We start from the raw sequence: 17,844 nt of genomic DNA, 5'->3' as shown, positions 1-17,844 counted from the left end.
TGATGTCTCTTGAGACCTTGAAACCATGAGCCCCCAAGTAAACTTTTCCTCCTCCACAGCTATTCTGGTTGGTCTTTCAGTCACAGCAGGGAGAAAGCTGACTGAAACAGCAACATACTAGTCTCTACTTATTCATGGATTTCCCAAGATCCCTAGTGGATGCCTGAAACCACAGACAGAACCAAACCCTATAATTTAATGCCTTTTCCATCTTAACTAAGCACTTACTGTGGGCATAACTTTTGCAACTTGAGATTTAACAGTAAAACTAGCAGACTTCTTTTTCCTTCTTCACAATTCCATGGAAAGATTCATCCCTAATGTATATCTTAGCAACCTTAGCATATGATTTTTTTTTCCCTTTCTCTACTAAGTCAAGGACTTTCACCTTTTCACTTAAAGGAAATACAGCACTTTACAGCTTCTCTTTGGCATATCTGAATTGCCATCATTACCCCTGTGCTTTGGGCTATTAAGTTAAATAAGGGTTATTTAATACAAACACAGTGATATCATGACAGATCTGATAACTGAGCCAGCTACTAAGTGATTACTGAGCAGGTAGCATATACAGCATGAATACACTAATTAAAGGGATGATTCATGTCCTGGGTAGGAGACAACAAGGTTTTACCACACTACTCAGAACAATGTGCAATTAAAAACTTATGAATTGTTTATTTCTACAAATTTCCATTTAATATTATCAGACTAAGATTGAGCACAGGTAACCAAAAACACAGATCATGAAACAACAGGTAAAGGAGGACTACTATATGATCTTATCAAGATATGAGAGAGAGAGAGAGAAGAGAAGAGAGAGAAGAGAGAGAGAAAGAATATGCATGGATATACATAGTACCTAAAGAAACAGAGAGAAAGTATGCACACAAATATAAGGACTTCTCTCTCTTAAAGGGGATCCCAGAAGAAAGTATAAGGTAACACAGTGGAAACAACATGGGTTTCAGAGTCAGGAAGACCTTACTTTAAATCTATTTTAGTCCTGTACAATAGGTGACCTCAGACAAATTTACTTAACTTGTCTGAGCTGGTTTCCTCATTTGAAGAAGGGATTAAAAAGGATACTTCTAAAGACCTACAGTGAACTCCACAAGAAAACACAGAGAAAGGCAAATAGAAGCTCAGAGGAAGTGAGGGGAAAGGGAAAAAAAAAAAAACAAGGGAGAGAAATGAATTACAGTAGATGGGGTAGAGAGAGAAGATGGGAGGGGAGGGGAGGGGAGGGGAGGGGAGGGGGGATAGTAGAGGATAGGAAAGGCAGCAGAATACAACAGTCACTAGTATGGCACTATGTAAAAACGTGGATGTGTAACCAATGTGATTCTGCAATCTGTATACGGGGTAAAATAAATAAATAAATAAATGAATGGATCACGTGAATTAAAAAAAAAAAAAAAAAACATTCATGAGTGGCAGAATCCCCACCATGACCACCATGTAACAGTGTCTTACATTTACAGAGCACTTCCCACATGCCAGGCTCTTCCCCCAGTGAGGGCCTCTTATCCTCATTTCACAGATAAGGAAGCTGTGGGACTAAGCTAAGCAACTTGCCCAGAATCACTAATAAGTAACTGATAAGGGTCAGAGGCAGAATCTGACCAACGCAGTCAGCTCCACAGCCCACACTTTTATCCACAGAAAATCCTGCAGCTCACACTGAGCTCTGACCAGGATCAGATTGCATTCAGCCCCCAGGAGACACACCAAGGATCATCTAAATACACTGGCCGCTTCACCTTGTGGGAGCAGAGGAAATGGAAAGAAAGGACATTGTCAAGATAAACAATGGATAAGGGCACCCCATTCAAATTACCTTGACACACCAGAAGAGCTTTTCGAGAATCATCCATGCTGAAGCCCAGCTCCTGCAGTCTAGCCAGTTGCAGCTCTAGGAAATAATAATATGTAAATTAATCTACAGTGGGGCTGGGGATGTGGCTCAAGCGGTAACGTGCTCTCCTGGCATGTGTATGGCCCGGGTTCGATCCTCAGCACCACATACAAACAAAGATGTTGTGTCCACCGAAAACTAAAAAATAAATATTAAAAAAAAAATTCTCTCACAATAAAACAAAAAAATTAATCTATAGTGCAATTTAAGAAAAACATAAGCTGTGCGGCCATGGCAAAGACCTGTCACCACAGCAACTCGGGAGGCTGAGGCAGGAGGATCACAAGTTCAAAGCCAGCCTCAGTGACTTAGCAAGACCCTGTCTCAAAATAAAAAAGGGGGCTGGGGCTGGGGCTCAGTGGTAGAGCGCTCACCTGGAATGCGTGAGGTACTGGGTTTGATCCTCAGCACCACATAAAAATAAAATAAAGGTATTATGTCCATCTAGAATAAAAATTACACACACACACACACATATATATATATATATATACAAAAAAAAAAACAAAGAAAGAAAGAAAATGAAAGAAATTCAGAAATGGTGACTAAAACATTTCATTTCTCTAGGCAAAAAATGAGCTAATACAGACCTCTATCAAACATACCTTGAAATGTTGTCTTTTTCTTATGCTTATTATGTTTTTAGAAGCTTAAAACTAAAATTTAGTATTATGTCTATAACTTCAGAGGAAAACTCTCAAAGTTTAAACTTGAGCACTGGCCATAAATTTCAGAAGGGATCGTGACACAAAAAGGTCTGGGAGTTTTTTTAATTTAAAAGAAAATTAGAGTCATTCTTATGAGTTACAGTTATACTTAATGACGGATAATTCGACTCTGAACAATTGAACTCTGCAAAAGAAAAATTTTCCAGTTAAAAAGAAGGAGAGTTATTAGGAACACTGAGTGGGTTTACAGTTCAACACCTACCCAAGACAGGATCTAAGGTACGTCTCATCCCTTCTCTGGTTTCCTCTCCAACACGCCATGCACCTGGAAGGTGACTGCCAATGGATTCTGCCTCCACCGCCACTGAGTCTGGCACCGCAGCACTGGCTTGTTCTGGGATGGATTTTGCAATGGCAAGAAACAGCTGGACATCATTATAGGAGAGCCTGATGTCCAGGGCTTGTAACTGAATCTAACAAAATTTAAAAGGCAGCAATTTGTTAAAGTTACATTTGGTTTTTGCATTCATAATCTTAAAGATGTAATTTCCATTTCAAGTTCTAAAAGTACAACAAAACTAGAATAAATTTCTCATTTAAAAGACTGCAATGATCTTGAAAATAAGTACTAAAAACCCTGAGGCAGGATACCTCAGTTATAAGGTCAAATGGTCACAAAACTGTATCAAATCAAACATATTAACCTATGATAATCCTTCAGCAGGATGATTTTCCTCTACAAATAATTAGAGCACAGCTTTGGGGATCAGAGAACGGCTGTGGAGGAGATAGGACCACCTATCAGCTGATGGACCCATTTAATTTTTTTAATGGTTTTTTAGTTGTAGATGGACACAATATTTTTATTTTATTTATTTTATTTTTACATGGTGCTGAGGATTGAACCCAGTGCCTCACACGTGCAAGGAAATTGCTCTACCACTGAGCCACAACTCCAGCCCCCATGTAAGTTTTTAAATCTCTCAAACAAACTAACTGATCAAAACAATTTCTCTCTCTTGGAGCTGAGGATATAGTTCAGTAGTAGGGCACTTGCCCAGCACGTGTGGGGCTCTGGGTTCATTTCCAAGCAGAGGGGGGGAAAAAAAAAGTATAAAATAACTTATCTCTTCTTCATTCAAACATAACCTCACATGAGTCAAGTTTAACAACAGTATTTCTTCACCAGAGATCAGCAATGTGGCTGCCACTGGTGAAGGCAGCAGACCACTGTGAGACAGGCAACTCTGGAGGCCATGTGAGTGTCCAGGTGTGAACCTTTTCTGACACATTTTTTGTCTCCCCCACCCACCCCGAAATCCCATGAGATTCCACTAAAACTGAAAATCAATGTGGTTTTCTCTTGTAATCTCCTATGATTCAAACAAATGATTAATTACTCCCTCCACCAAAGACATACGACACCATCTTCTCCAGCGTCCCTTGCCTGGCTTCACCTCCAGGCCTCCTCACCTCCCTGTACCACTCTGGCCCCGGCAGCCCTTCCTCTGCTCCCAGCCAGGCCTGCCTTCCTGATGTGGATGCTCTGCCCCTCCTCTCCACAGTTCACACCCTGCCCTTCCTCCTGCCCCCACCAACCCTGACTGAACTCCACCTACAACCAGGTGCCTGCTGCTCCTGCCCACGTTGTGCTCTCCTTCCTGTGAACTTCCACAGAACCTCAAGATGATACCAGACAATTAAAAGGTCTTTTACCCTTCCTAAGACTGCAAGATCATCAGGGTCAGAGACACATCACATTTACTTTGTATGTACTGAAGTAACTACAATGCTGCTGGGCTCACAGCAGGCAGGAGAGCCAGAGCAGAGGACCAAGTCAGGGGCACATCAGTGCGTTACGGAGGCTCTTGATAGTTACCTCTAGGACAGGTGGAAAGTCTTCACTATTGAATGCATCCATCAGTCCAGAACTATTCTGGTAAGAAGAATTCCCCACCAGCTCCACTTGAATTTGTACTGGGTCAACAATAGAAAGAGCTGTCTCCTGCTCGTTCCCCAGCCGGCACGAAAACACCTAGAGAACAAGAGGCAAGGATTACCGTCCACCTTAGGAAGGCTCTACCCTTCCGCCCCAGGAGGCCAGCTGAGGGGCGATCGGTCCTGGGTTATCGCAAGACCCATGACTACTGCTGGAATAAACTCCACCAAGAGCAAGACCGACACTCTTGCCCACGGCCAAGAGCACACCCAGCAGCCCACCCATAGGAAAAGGCAGCTTAGCAGTTCACCCACAGGCTTAATGATCTCATGTTCTGTAACCCAATAACATTGCTTCTCTCCAGGAACTAGTCCAATAAAACAATGTAAAATATAGAAAATGTCACTCAATCTTTTTTAATAGTTAAGAACTGTTAAGAACAACCAAGGTTATATCACATCTGCTCAAGAGAACACTCTGCAGCCATTTAAAAATGACAGCTAAAAAGATCATACAGAATGTAGGAAGCGAGTTGCAATTAATTATAGGTTATGGAAAACAAAGCCCAATCAAAATAGAACCACAGCAGCAGGATTTTCTTTTAAAGAAACACACCAAATTATCAGTAGAAAATACAGATACATAGATAGGTGATTCTCTCTCCCCTTGGATTTTCTTAATTAAAAATACATTAATTATTGATGCTGGATGACAGGTACACAGGGCTTCATTGCATTATTCTGTTTATTTTGCATATGTTTTAAGTGTTCTAGAATAAAATGACAAAAAATAAATATGTGGAGAGACAGAAGGAAGTGAAGGTGTGTTCCCATTTTAGGACCAAGTTCCTTCAAGTATTCAAGAAGAGCCCAAGAAAAAGAAGAAAATGTTTCTCTTGTCTCCTCTGTATCCTACCTGGTCATGGGGTATTTCCTAGCACTACCAAAACACATGTGACACCAAGGTCCCATGCCATAGTTGAAAATAACTCAGTACACTCTATAAATTCTCCCCCAATTATAATCAAAAAGCGCTTGGAATTCAGATGGAGTCGCGCTGCCTAAAGAACAAGACTAAGAGGAGTTTCCAGGAACCTCAAATATTTTGCCAAGCGTTTTTCTAAGACTTTGTTTTTTGGAGCAGAAAAGTTTCGTCTTCTTTTTTTTTTTCTGAAGAAGCTTCAGCTTCACAGAACCCAAATGTACCTGACAGTTCATTAATCAATCATCAGGGTTTTCCAACCAAAGCTGGCACCGCAGGGGCCTGCAAACCAGGGGAATCCAATTCCGTGCTTGACTCACCCCAGCACACAGCCCCTTGGCTCAAGCTTTATGTTACATAAACGACTGGTCAAGAAGGGAAACCTTCATGTTTTATTCAGCTATATTTGATCCCCAAAAAAAGTATGCTGCTCATACTGCTGATGGTAAAAATGAGTTTTACTCATTCATCCCATGAGCAATAGCACTGGGAAAAGTAAGGCACAAAAAGTTCAATGCTAGGCGGAACAGATTCCTGACTAAATATTCTAACATTGCAAAGAGGAACGTCAGCTGAGACAGTGAATTAAGAACAGGCAAACACATCTGCCCTGCTGCCTCCACAACCCACGGCTCAAAATGAACCACAAGAGCTTTTGCATAATAAAATTCTTAGGCTACAAAGGCCACTCTGGAGCAAATCATCTCCTTCACAAGATGGAACTAGAGCCAACGGCACCACTGTTAGAGACAAGGTCCTCTTTTATATCTAAGATATTTCTGAAGGGATGGCACATAAAATCCCTGACCCCTTTCCTCAGCAGGTCTCCACTGCCTCAAAGCCCTGGCCACAGGACAGTGCTCAATGTGGGGCAAAGGGGACACAAGCAAAATGAGGACTGCTGCCTCACCTGCAGGACAAGAGGACTTATCAAGGTGCCTCACCGGGGATAGGGACCAGAAGAGCGCAGGAGGGTGTGAGAGGAAAAGGCCCTCTGCATGTAGTCGGAAAGAAAGAGAAATGGAGAGGGCAAGGTCCTCCAATTCCACAGGTCATTTCTTCTCATGAAAGTTCAGGAGGCAAAGCCTTTTCTGGGTGCTTCTCTCTGCCCAGTGTGCAGGGCTGTAACCAACACAGACTTCTTACCTCGATGCCAAACAAACTTCCTGAAAAGGGGCGATCAACAAAGCGGGGCTTATAGGTGAGCACCGTAGTGCCTTTCAGAATAATGGCATTGGTGTCGAAGCAGGACACATCTTCAACGACCACAAACTCCGTGCCTGGGGAAGAAAGTATCGTGAGTCAGGGCACAGCCAGGAAGCTGGAGAACACTGACCAGCGACCTTCTGCTTCACTGTCATCCTGAACAAACTCTCTGGCCTGGCCACACAGAGCTGAGCCAGCAGAGCACCGACCAGACAAAAAAGGCTGCGGTGTGGTTTCTCCCTTGAGCATCTGTCTTTAGACTACGGAAACTGCGTCCCAGGGTCCTTGGGAGGCCTGACACCTACTCAGAGAAACATCATGTGTCTAATGATGGCCTCATTTAAAGCCCCAGGAAGTCGATTCAGACAGTGATGCTGCTCAGGCAGCACAAAGCACCACGACTGCATCCATGAAGCTGTTCGCACCATCTATAAAGACCGCAGATCACCAAGGTCAAGACTTTTAAAATCAGCAGGTATGGAGTTCACTACTCATTTGTATAGAGTAAACTTACTCCACTCCACACTGACTCCATCAAGAACCACGTATGGGGGGAGGTGCTGGGAATGAGATTGATCAAACTAGGCTATATGCACGCACAAATGCGGCATTAGAAATCCCGCTATTGGGGCTGGGGCTGTAGCTCAGTGGTAAAGCGTTTGCCTCGCATGTGTGAGGCACTGGGTTCAATACTCAGCACCACATAAAAATTAATAAAGATACTGTGTGTTCATCTATAACTAAATATCAAAAAAAAAGAAATCCAGCTATTATGTATAATTTTAATGCACCAATAAAATATTTTTAAACCATGTGTAGAACAAGCTTTTAATATACATTGTATAAGCCAATTTCATCAAAACCACTGAGAAGTCAGGTATACACAACACATACAAATGTACTTGAAGAACCCACTAGTCAATAAAAGCCTCAGTAAACCCATCTGTAAAGGAAAATATTCTTTCATTCATATATATGTATATAAATATATATATGAATGAAAGAATATATATATATTCACACACACACATATATATATATACCTTTATTTTATTCATTTATTTATATGCAGTGCTGAGAATCGAACCCAGTATCTCACACATGCCAGGCAAGTGCTCTACCATTGAGCCATAACCCCCGCCCAGGAAAATATTCTTTTTGTAAAGAAAATAACAACCCTCTCACTTATTTACCTTTAAAAACTGAGATTTCCACATACCAAATTTGCCTAGACTCAGTAAGGCACAACTGTTGGGACCCCACAGATGTAACAAAAAATTAAAGCCAGATTTCAAATTAGCAAAATAGACCTCTGCCCAGGCAGGTGCTCAGCCGGGGTACATGCACTAGGGGGCAGAGGAGTGAGACAAGAGACCCCACAGCTTCAGTGGGACCAGGCAGCTCACACCTGAAAACGGGTCAAGAACCTAACACTTGTTCTGTAAGAGATTCAGATATGAACGTGCTCAAGTCTAAAAACGAGAGCCAACAGAGAAATCATCCTATAGAACGGGTGCCGAGCGAACATCCAATTAAGAACAGATGAATCACACCTCGAGGTAGTTACCTGTTACATTGATCTTGACCTCCAGGTGCCTTTCATTGGACACAGGAAGAGAAGACCGCTTGGTCACTACTCCACTCTTCACAGTCTTAGGGACCACTGCAGATTCACTGCTGGAGTTTCGGTGGTGAGAAGGAGTAATATTTTGTTTTTTAATATCACTGGGAGTGTGGAGAAAATCATGGACCAATAACAGCCAGTCAAATATGAGAAACACACGGAGATTGTTGAGAACTACTGTAAAACAGGAGGAATCTTTTGTAGACCTACAAGAAAGAAGACAGCAAACAAAAAACAGAAAAAGGAGCAGGTATTTCAATAACCTTCTAGTTCGTGTACTACCACCAAAGCAGGTGGTATTCCAGGCCTTCCTTAAGCACACACACAGCACATGCTTTAAAAAAAAAAAAAAAAAAAATCTTCTTTTTAAAATAAGAATATGCTATGAAAAAAAGAAGTATAGCATAGCCCAGTGAGTTCAACTAATGTCTTTCCCCAGGAGACATTTGGTGCTGTCTGGAGGCATTTTTGCCTGTCCCACTGAGGGGCTGCTATTTAGGCTTCTGCTAGAGGCCAGGACTTGGCTCACCACCCTAATGCGCAGGACAGTCACATGGCTGGGAATTACCTGACTCAAAACATCAAGGCAGTGTGAACATCCCCCATCCAAATATTCAAAGTACTCCAAAATCTGAGAGCTTTTCAGATTTTATATCTTTGGATTAGGAATGTTTACCCAACAAAGTCTATACAGATATTCCAAAATTTGAAAAAAATCCAAAGTTTGAAACACTTCTGGCCCAAACATTCTAGACTGGAGATATTCAACCTGTAGGGCTGAGGCTGAGAAACTCTGGTATAATAGAAAGAGACTTAGACTTAAATCCTGTCGGGTATAATTGAGACATCCTGGATAAGTCACCCACCTTCCCTCGGCTGTTCCCTAATTTAAAAAACAAGGACTATGAACAGCATAGGAGACACAGCACAGCAGGTGTCTGAGAAACCCTGCTGCCTTCCACACAGGCAGTTTTAACATCAATTAGGCTTTCTCCTTTGATGCCTAGGAACACTTTGCCATAAACACCAAGGTGACATCTAGTACCAGGTGGTTTCTCTAGCTGACACTGACCTGAGAGTCCAAGTCTTTTAGCCTGAGAAAGAAAAAAAGTAGGGTGACATTTACCAGGGGTCTAGCCCCCAGGCTCCCAAGACAGGGTAGGGCATGAAAGTTATTTGTTCTTTTGTGCATATTTTTGTTTGTTTGTTTGGTTGGGTTTTCCTGCACTCGAGCCACACCTCTAGCCCACAACGCTTGTTTTATAGTGGCTATTACTACAAATTTTACGTTTAGGCAAATGTCTAAGGGAGGTTCTTAGTCTGCCAAGACAGGAAACCCAGGCGAGGGGCACTGCCGTAGGGTTTCTAGGTGGAACCTGGCTCTACAGCCAGGGTCCGGGCTCTGGCTACTGCCAAGGCCTGCCTGCCGCCAGCTCGACTCAGGAAAGGCTGGTTGGGGATATTTCTAAGGCTGCTTTCTGGAGTCTCATTTCTCCTAAACCTGGCTCACTGCCTCCAGTGAAAGGGCATCATGATGCACGTCTCCTTCCTACAAACACGGCATTTGTCACAGAAACACTCTGCCCTTTTGTAATAGAGAAAAAATGTTGCCCTCAGTAAAATTTTTCCACCCCATTTTGAACACAGACTGTCAGAACTCTGCACTAACTGGAAAGTCACAGCGTGTCAGATCCCTTCTCTGGAAAATATTTCAAGCCTTTAAACACTGTGAAGTGATTTATATTTGACACACAAAATCCCAACAGAAGAGTAATTCTTCTTGAGACACGGAAAGCGTTCAAAGTTCCAATCAAGAGAATAGTTTATTCCTCTCCCTAACAATGGTATTTCTGTTAGCAAGAACCAAGGTAAGGCCTTATAATTTGACTATAAGAAATTATATATCTTTAGTACATGAATAGAATAATATTTCAAGGCTCCTTGTATATTAAATATATGTGGGTGGGACAACTAGCTGAAAGCTTAGGGAGTCAGGTCAATAATAATAATAAAGAAAACCAAAGAGGAGTTGTCTCTGTAGACGAACCAAATACATGCAAGTAACTGTTCCAGTGAGCACCTCCCAGCAAAGGAGCTAAGAACACCACCTTATCACACAGCTGCAATGAGCCCGCGACAGGGAGCCAAGGGGCTTGAAGAGTTAGAGACACCAGTGCCAGAGTTCTGACGACCTGGCTGCTTACTTGTGTGCCTCGAGAATCACTTAGCTCTCCTCCAAGTGTGTCTTCTCCACACCTGTGAAAGTGGGGAGAAGCCACCTGCTTTGCAGACTCCTAAGGATTCAACGGACAGTAAGGTGCCCGGCTCACAGTGGGCCCATCCCAAGCATAAGCACTCCTGCCCCTGAACTCACAGAAGAACGTTCCCACAAAAGTCTACGCTCTCCTCTGCTGGACTTCCCAGGGGTAGGTGGAGAGAATGGGACCTCTCCCTAGGAAAACCCTCCACTCTGAGGAATTCTAAACAGCACAGAGAAATGTCAGGCACATAAGAACACATGAATACAAGAATATCCTTTATAATTATTTTATGTGTTTGTCTAATTATGAAATTTCCCCAGTCTTTTTAATTAATTGTTCATATCATAGCACATCTGATGGCATTAAATACTAAGAGAATGAATCTGACATTGATTCCAAGGTCTCCTTCTGGATTTTCACTGACGGACTTCTTTAGATCAAACCTAGTTATTTGGGTTTTGGGTCCATACTCCTGTAGTCATAAATCTTACTAGAGTATATCATAAAACAGTACAAGGAGCATCAGTAACAACAATTACAGCAGCTACCATCTGTGCCAAGCAACATGCCACAGTTATGTTAAGTCTGACTTCTACCCAATGAAGTGGGCATACTTATTGCTTTATATTTCCTAAGAGGAAGTTGAGTCACAAAGAGCACAAATCACTTATCCTAGTGCACAGTAGGAGAGGTAGGCCCCGGTTTTGAGCCGTGGTCTGACTGATTCCAAAACACGCTCTTTCCACACATGACACTGCCTCCCATGATACCACAGAGAAAAGCATACTGTGATCTGAACAAGTAAAAAAAACGTTTCTACTGGAGAATTGAGCCATCGAGACCTGGATTAACAAACTGGTATTAAAGTCAAAACCACCTTTCCTTTCATTACAGGCCAAAAGTTAAGGGTTCTTGTTTTTGGTGGTGGTGGTTGTTTTTTGTTTTGGGGGGTTTTGTTTGTTTGTTTGTTTTAAGCTTAAACTGGAGTCACTTTACAAATTAAAGCTTACCAAGAGGCTGACTTTCCAGACCTGCTCAATTCTGAAATACTTTGCTCGCCACTCACCCGAGGCAGGGCAGCACTCTGTCACCAGCCCACCAGCCCCGCCCCACTTCCTTTTTGGTAAGGCCACAGAGACACCTTTTGGCCAAGGAATTACACTGCAAGAGTGCAGGAGCAACCAGTCAACATCCAGCACACTTCACAGATGAACCACTGTTTATCTTTTTAGTGAGCCCTTAGATGTCCTAAAGTCAAAATGGACTTGACCCACAGGCCACAAAAAGAAAGATGTCCCTGAAGGAAGGCGGCATGAGGGTTTGGTTCTACTACCTGAAATGAAGTTCAATCTGAATAGATCCTTGGGGCGTGCTGCTGTTCTTGGAAGGCTGAAAAATGCAGTTGAACACATTGCTCACGCCAGGGCTGCACTTCTGCCCAGCATAGCGGGTGTCAAAAGCCATCATGGAATGGGAAACCAAGTTAATAGATTTGGTTTGGTTGGAAAAACTCTCATAGAGCAGTTTACATTTCTTGAAGTCAAATCTAAAAGGGAGAAAACAAACAAAATGCTAAAGACACTTCTACATTACAAAGTTAATTAAGTTTGAGATAACAAGAGAAAATCATCAATATATTTACATTGTGTGAAGGAAAATAACTTTCATTTTGAGATCTTGCATTGATTTTAACAGATTCTTCAAATTGCACTTAGTGGCACTTTGCCTTGGATGTTACTTTTGCAAATCCAAAGAGATGATCTTATTCATAGGAATTTTGTGAGGAGTAACAATACCACAAATTTATTATATGCTTGATTCATTATTATTCCCATTTCCCATAATATCTCTAAGAAGACTATATATTTATAACAATCCCCAACAGGTGTCAAGGGTGCCTTTAGACCTTCATCCATCGACTTCTCGCTTTCCTGTAGGTATCTCGCTCTAGAGTCTGCAAAAATCTCTGTATAAGATCACTGAGGTTACTGGGAACAACCACAACACATACTACTCTACACACAGAGCAATAACTCAATTAATCCAAGAATGGGAAACGTATTAGGAACTGAATTTTTTTTAATCACAAGAGAAAGCTACAATGGGAAATTCGTACTCAGTACTACTGTAGCAATATATACAGAACTGTTCCATACTAAGGAGAACTAAGGGCACAGCCAGGCACCAGGAAAACTGCTGGCTCTCAGAGAGTTGCCACATCAGAGTAGGACCCCAGGTTCACTACAGCATGCTCCCTCGGCTGAGTCAGGGAGGCACAGGCTGCCAACAGAAAGACAAGCTAGGAGACAGAGTGCCTCAGCAGGGACATTGCCAGCCCTGACACCCTCTTCTCAACTGCGGAACCACTTTCCCAGCCACACAACCTTATTCTAGTCTGAAATCCTATCTGGAAAAGAGGAGTAATGGTGCTTAGCCTTATGGGGCTGTGAAAGGGATCAAAACAAGAAGTTACCAAGTGTGAACGCAATCCTGAAGTTTCCCAAACTCCTACATCTACACAGACCGAGCACATGACAAAGTTGGTGAACTGCTAGGTGAGCACATGGGACAGTTGTCCCTACAAGGGACAGTTGCTACTCAGCTTTCAGATGCTTCCAAGCAAGGACTTTGGCCTAATATTGCTAAGCTTCTGTTTTGTTCTGTTTTTCCTAGAAGAATCTGAAATCCAAGATTTTTGGATTTGAAATCCCCCAATTTCTGAAAAGTTAAGCAGTGGGGTAGTCACTAGTGCCATCCATCTGTGCAGACACATGCAGGATGGCCCTCCGCACTCCTTCAGGTCCTGGCTCTGAGTATACCTGAGCATTCCACTACCATTTGAGACCGTCTGTCCCAGGTCTCTTAGTTCTCTCTCTGGTACATTAAAAACTCTGTAGGCTGAGAAAGAAGGTGCATACCTGTGGTCCCAGCTACCTGAGAGGCTGAGAGGCAGGAGGGTCACTTGAGCCCAGGAGTTCAAGGCCAGTCTGGGCAACATAGTGAGGCCCACCTCAAACAAACAAAAATCCCAACAGTCTGTCACCCTGAGTGACTAAATAACAGCAGGCTACCACTCACAATGGTCATCTACCTTGAGAAGAAACACACATTTTCACAGTTTCAGATCACTGGTATTTGGGGCTGCTACAACAGCGTAACCTAACCTATCCTGGCAGAAGTACTCTGTAAATAGGCTTCACCCAACTGTGGACCACCTTGCTGTACCCTCTCCTCTCCACTAGTACAAAATCAGTGCATTGCTTACATTACTGCTACCTTGGCCTAATATTGCTAAGCTTCTGTTTTGTTCTGTTTTTCCTAGAAGAATCTGAAATACAAGGTTTTGGGATTTGAAATCCCCCCAATTTCTGAAAGTTGGGGTGAAATCAAAGAAGTCACATACCTGGCGAGGGACCCAGCACTCTCTTTTCCTTTTGGGTCTTTAAGCTCCAGGCTTACATTTACCATGTCAATGAGGAAGCACATGCAAGTGTACACCTCTCCACTCAGAACAGTCTGTAAAAGAAAAGTGCAGATCAACTCAGAGCTAATGATGCCAACCTAAAAATGTGCTCCTGGGTCAAGAAATTAACTTCTTGTTATTCCATCTTCTTTCTCCAGGTGAGTTTGAGGAATATACACACAGGGTGACATCAGTCAAGACTACCAGAGTTCCATAAGAACATGAGGTCTCACTCACGTGAATTCTTGGGTCTTGTAAATCGTACGGCCGCATAAATTCCTCTATGGGTTCTCCAAGGTTGTTCTCTAATAAGCCTCGGATCAGCTTGTATCTATACAAATCTAGTGAGCAGTGGACTGAGGAGAGACTGCCATGGATAGATATGTCGGGCACAGTATGACTTATTTCTCTACAAAAAAGAAAAACCACCTTCACAAAGAGTTCACTAACTCCACCCTGACCCACTCCCAGAAACAAGCGCCCCCCGCATTAACAGCCTGGTAACTAACACCCGTGGCAAGAACCTCGTGTAACTCCAACAGAAGCAAGTCACATGCCAACTACAAAAAAGAAAACCCTTTTCTCCCCAAATATAATTTTGTAAAATTCTCAAATCTAAGCTGAGCTAAATGGGCTATGGGTGTAGCTCAGTGGTAGAGTTTTTGCAGAGACGCAAAAGGCTGTGATTCCATCCCCAAAACCACCACTGGAAGAAAAAAAAAAAACTGTGGGTGTCTGTGAGTGGTGGTGAGGTGAACTAACTAGCCTATTAATGTGGAAAACTTCATTAGAGTCAGAAATCACTTAAACATTATAGTTGTAAAAGCAATAAAAAAGAAAAACCTCAACTTTTACTTAACTCTTCAGATTTAGTGGTAACTAAAAGAATAAACCAGGCTGGGTACTGTGACACAAGCCTGTAATCCAGCATTACGGCGGGCTGAAGCAGGAGGATGGCAAGTTCAAAGCCAGCCTCAGCAATGGTGAGGCGCTTAGCAACTCAATGAGACCCTGTCTCTAAATAAAATACAAAACAGGGCTGGGGATATGGCTCAGTGGCTGAGTACCCTTGAGTTCAATCCCCAGTACCAAAAAAAAAATAAATAAATAAGTAAAATAGGGGGCTGGGGTTGCAGCTCATTGGTAAAGTGCTTGCTTTGCATGCATGAGGCATTGAGTTCTATCCTCAACATCACATAGATTGATAGATAGACAGATAGATAGATAGATAGATAGATAGATAGATAGATAGATAGATAAAATGAACCAGTGCTTCCTACAGAGCCCAGATGGGGCATGAATTAGGATAAAATGTGACAGGTGACTCGTCTCAGAAGGGATGGGCAGAGTGAAGCTGAAGATGTCCAGGACTAGGGAAACAACCAACTTCGTCCCAACACGAGCGAGCTTTCGTGGGTGGAGTAAGCAGGGATCCTACAGACCCTGTACTCTGAGCATGGAAGGACAGGATTAGGATTTGAAGTGGAAGAGGAACATAAATAGATCATTTCAGGCTATAGACATGGCTCAGTGGTAGAGCACTTGTCTCACGTGTGATAAGGCTATGTGTTTGATTCCCAGCACTGGGAAAAGGGGGGGAAATTGCCTACAGAGAAAAATCTACAGATAATAGTTTAAGATGACCAATGATGTAATCAATTAAGCAAATGGAAAGGATTACCAGGTGCCACTTGGCCCCTGTCTCTGTGAACCACACCTGTGTTCAGCAGCACCTTCTACCTGGGCTAACAAGAATATAATTCTGCACATATGATGAGAATGGGTAAAGTTTAGGTAAGAACATCAAAACACTTTTTTGGGGGGGAAAGCACTTCTCAAAAAGAAAACAAAGTATTCAATTTCTAAATAATGAAGCTGCTCTTAAGACTGCTAAACCAGTAAAACCAAATATAGCCCAGGCCAACCATAACTGAACACCAGCCAGGGAGCATGTGACTAACATGTCAGAGAGACACAAACACACAGTGACAGCGTCTGAACTCAAAACTTATTCAGAAAAGAGTGGCATGAAATGACTCCCCCTGGAAGGGAGAGGTCAGAGGGGAATCAGAATTACTTTCCACACAAGTAACAACGGTGCTTTTTGAAATGCTACTAATGAAATCTCTTTCACTGACACAGCAACGCTTCCTCTGTCCCTGGAGTTCACATGCAAAATGCTATTTTCCCCAAAATCAATGCCCCACACTGAAAGATATCACACACTGTGATCCAGGTTCTAGGCCCCGAGGACTGGTGGCCCTGACAGTCAAATGCTGCTGGTCTTAGGTAGATCTAGGAATGTTCATTTCCCAGGAAGATAAGGAACTAATGACAACTCAAGCAAGGTCTCAACTATAGAAATAAAGCATCCTGTGTCTGAAGCCAGATACATGGTCAATCTGGGTCAGCTCCCTACTCTTCCTGAAGTAGTTTCAAGGGCAAATCTGCATCTGAACAGCTAAGGGAATTACATGGAGTTCCAGGGTGAACAGCAATGGCAGGTCCAGAATCTACCACATTTGGAATGTCCACCTCTTCCAGAATACTTCGCCTGCCCTCACCACCAAATCCAAGCTAAATTTGGGTCCCTTCCTCATGGTTTCCAAGGCACTTGTACAATCTTGGAGCACAGTTTATGTCACTGAATCAAACACTCAATTAGAATCACCTACTTGCCTTCCTTATTCCACAACGTAAGCTCCTAGAGGGCAGAAGTTTTCTCTTTCATCACAGCAGCCTTCATGTCCAACACACAGCAGGGATTCAATTAGCATTTGGTAAATAGGCAAATAAAATGAGTACCTGTGCTCTTCCTGATTTACCATAATCGCACTGACTTCCAGTTATTAAGGTTCTACTTACACAGCTATCCAGAGAAGACACTCACTTGTCCAGATTTCTTTCCACCTGCAATTTCAGCCTACAGGGCTCTGTTAAGAGGCTCCCTCCAGTCTGTCGCACAAAATAGGAGGGGAAGATCAGATCCCCACTGCTGTCCTCCGAGGTCACGGGGTACTCTCGCGGATGTCGTTCTGCAGCAAAGAGGTCCATGTCCTGCAGATCCACGACGACACAATCCAGCAGGCAGACATGGTCTTCTACCAGGAACAGGAAAGAGAGAGAATGAAGAGAAAGAATCCAAAAACAAAATTAAAAAGTCAAAATAAAGTTCATCCTGTCTTTGGAAAATATTTAGAACTGCCGGCTTCCCCTCACCCTCCACTACTCAGAAATCTGTCTGTCTTCTGCAGAAGTCTCCACCAGGGCCCCACAACCTCCCTAGGCGAAGCTCCGTGTGCCCACACATTTACCTGCCTATCCTTGTGCCAGGCACACCATGCCACACCTGCCATCAGTATTCCTTGCCTGTCCTGAGACGACAACTGAGGGTACAGAGTGTGTGACTAAAAATGGCTTCATGCGCAATGCCCCCGTAGGGACAACACTAACCAAAGGTTTACAAACTTCCCAGCAGCAGAATTCTTTTTAAACGCTGTATTTAACCATTTCTACTACCACTGTTCAAATCCAAGCTGCCCTTGTTCTTGCCTACACCACCACAAGCTCTCCTCCAACACACCTACAGAATTCCATCACGGCCCTTGCAAACCCACTCTCTCCTCAAAATACCTGAGTAATCCTTAAAAATAAATAGACCACCACATTCCCTTCCTTTATCCTCTTTATTGGCTCTGTTTAATTCAAATGCACTTTTTAAAGTCATTCAAATTCCTACAACCTCCTGCTTAAACCCACAGCCTACTTTCCCAGCCTCATCTCT

The 17,844-nt window shown here is 42.9% G+C and overlaps 1 protein-coding gene across 6 annotated transcripts in view; it reads right to left on the bottom strand.

The window, feature by feature from the left end:
- Nucleotides 1-17,844, bottom strand: part of Vps13d (vacuolar protein sorting 13 homolog D) — a 242,140-nt gene that overhangs the window by 154,133 nt on the left and 70,163 nt on the right. For 5 of the 6 annotated variants that reach the window (XM_027947656.2, XM_027947657.2, XM_071617354.1 and 2 more), the window contains 9 exons: nt 16,951-17,161; nt 14,298-14,469; nt 14,001-14,113; nt 11,931-12,143; nt 8,280-8,542; nt 6,653-6,786; nt 4,466-4,621; nt 2,849-3,059; nt 1,841-1,915 (listed from right to left, as the gene is read on the bottom strand). In XM_027947656.2, the coding sequence (XP_027803457.2) occupies nt 1,841-1,915; nt 2,849-3,059; nt 4,466-4,621; nt 6,653-6,786; nt 8,280-8,542; nt 11,931-12,143; nt 14,001-14,113; nt 14,298-14,469; nt 16,951-17,161 (1,548 nt within the window). The remainder of the gene's footprint in view (nt 1-1,840; nt 1,916-2,848; nt 3,060-4,465; nt 4,622-6,652; nt 6,787-8,279; nt 8,543-11,930; nt 12,144-14,000; nt 14,114-14,297; nt 14,470-16,950; nt 17,162-17,844) is intronic. The other variant, XM_071617353.1, reaches the window with a different exon arrangement.

The sequence above is a fragment of the Marmota flaviventris genome, chromosome 10 (assembly GCF_047511675.1).
Source record: "Marmota flaviventris isolate mMarFla1 chromosome 10, mMarFla1.hap1, whole genome shotgun sequence".
NCBI classification, from domain to species: Eukaryota; Metazoa; Chordata; class Mammalia; order Rodentia; family Sciuridae; genus Marmota; species Marmota flaviventris.
This window is presented reverse-complemented; position numbering and strand designations above follow the sequence as displayed.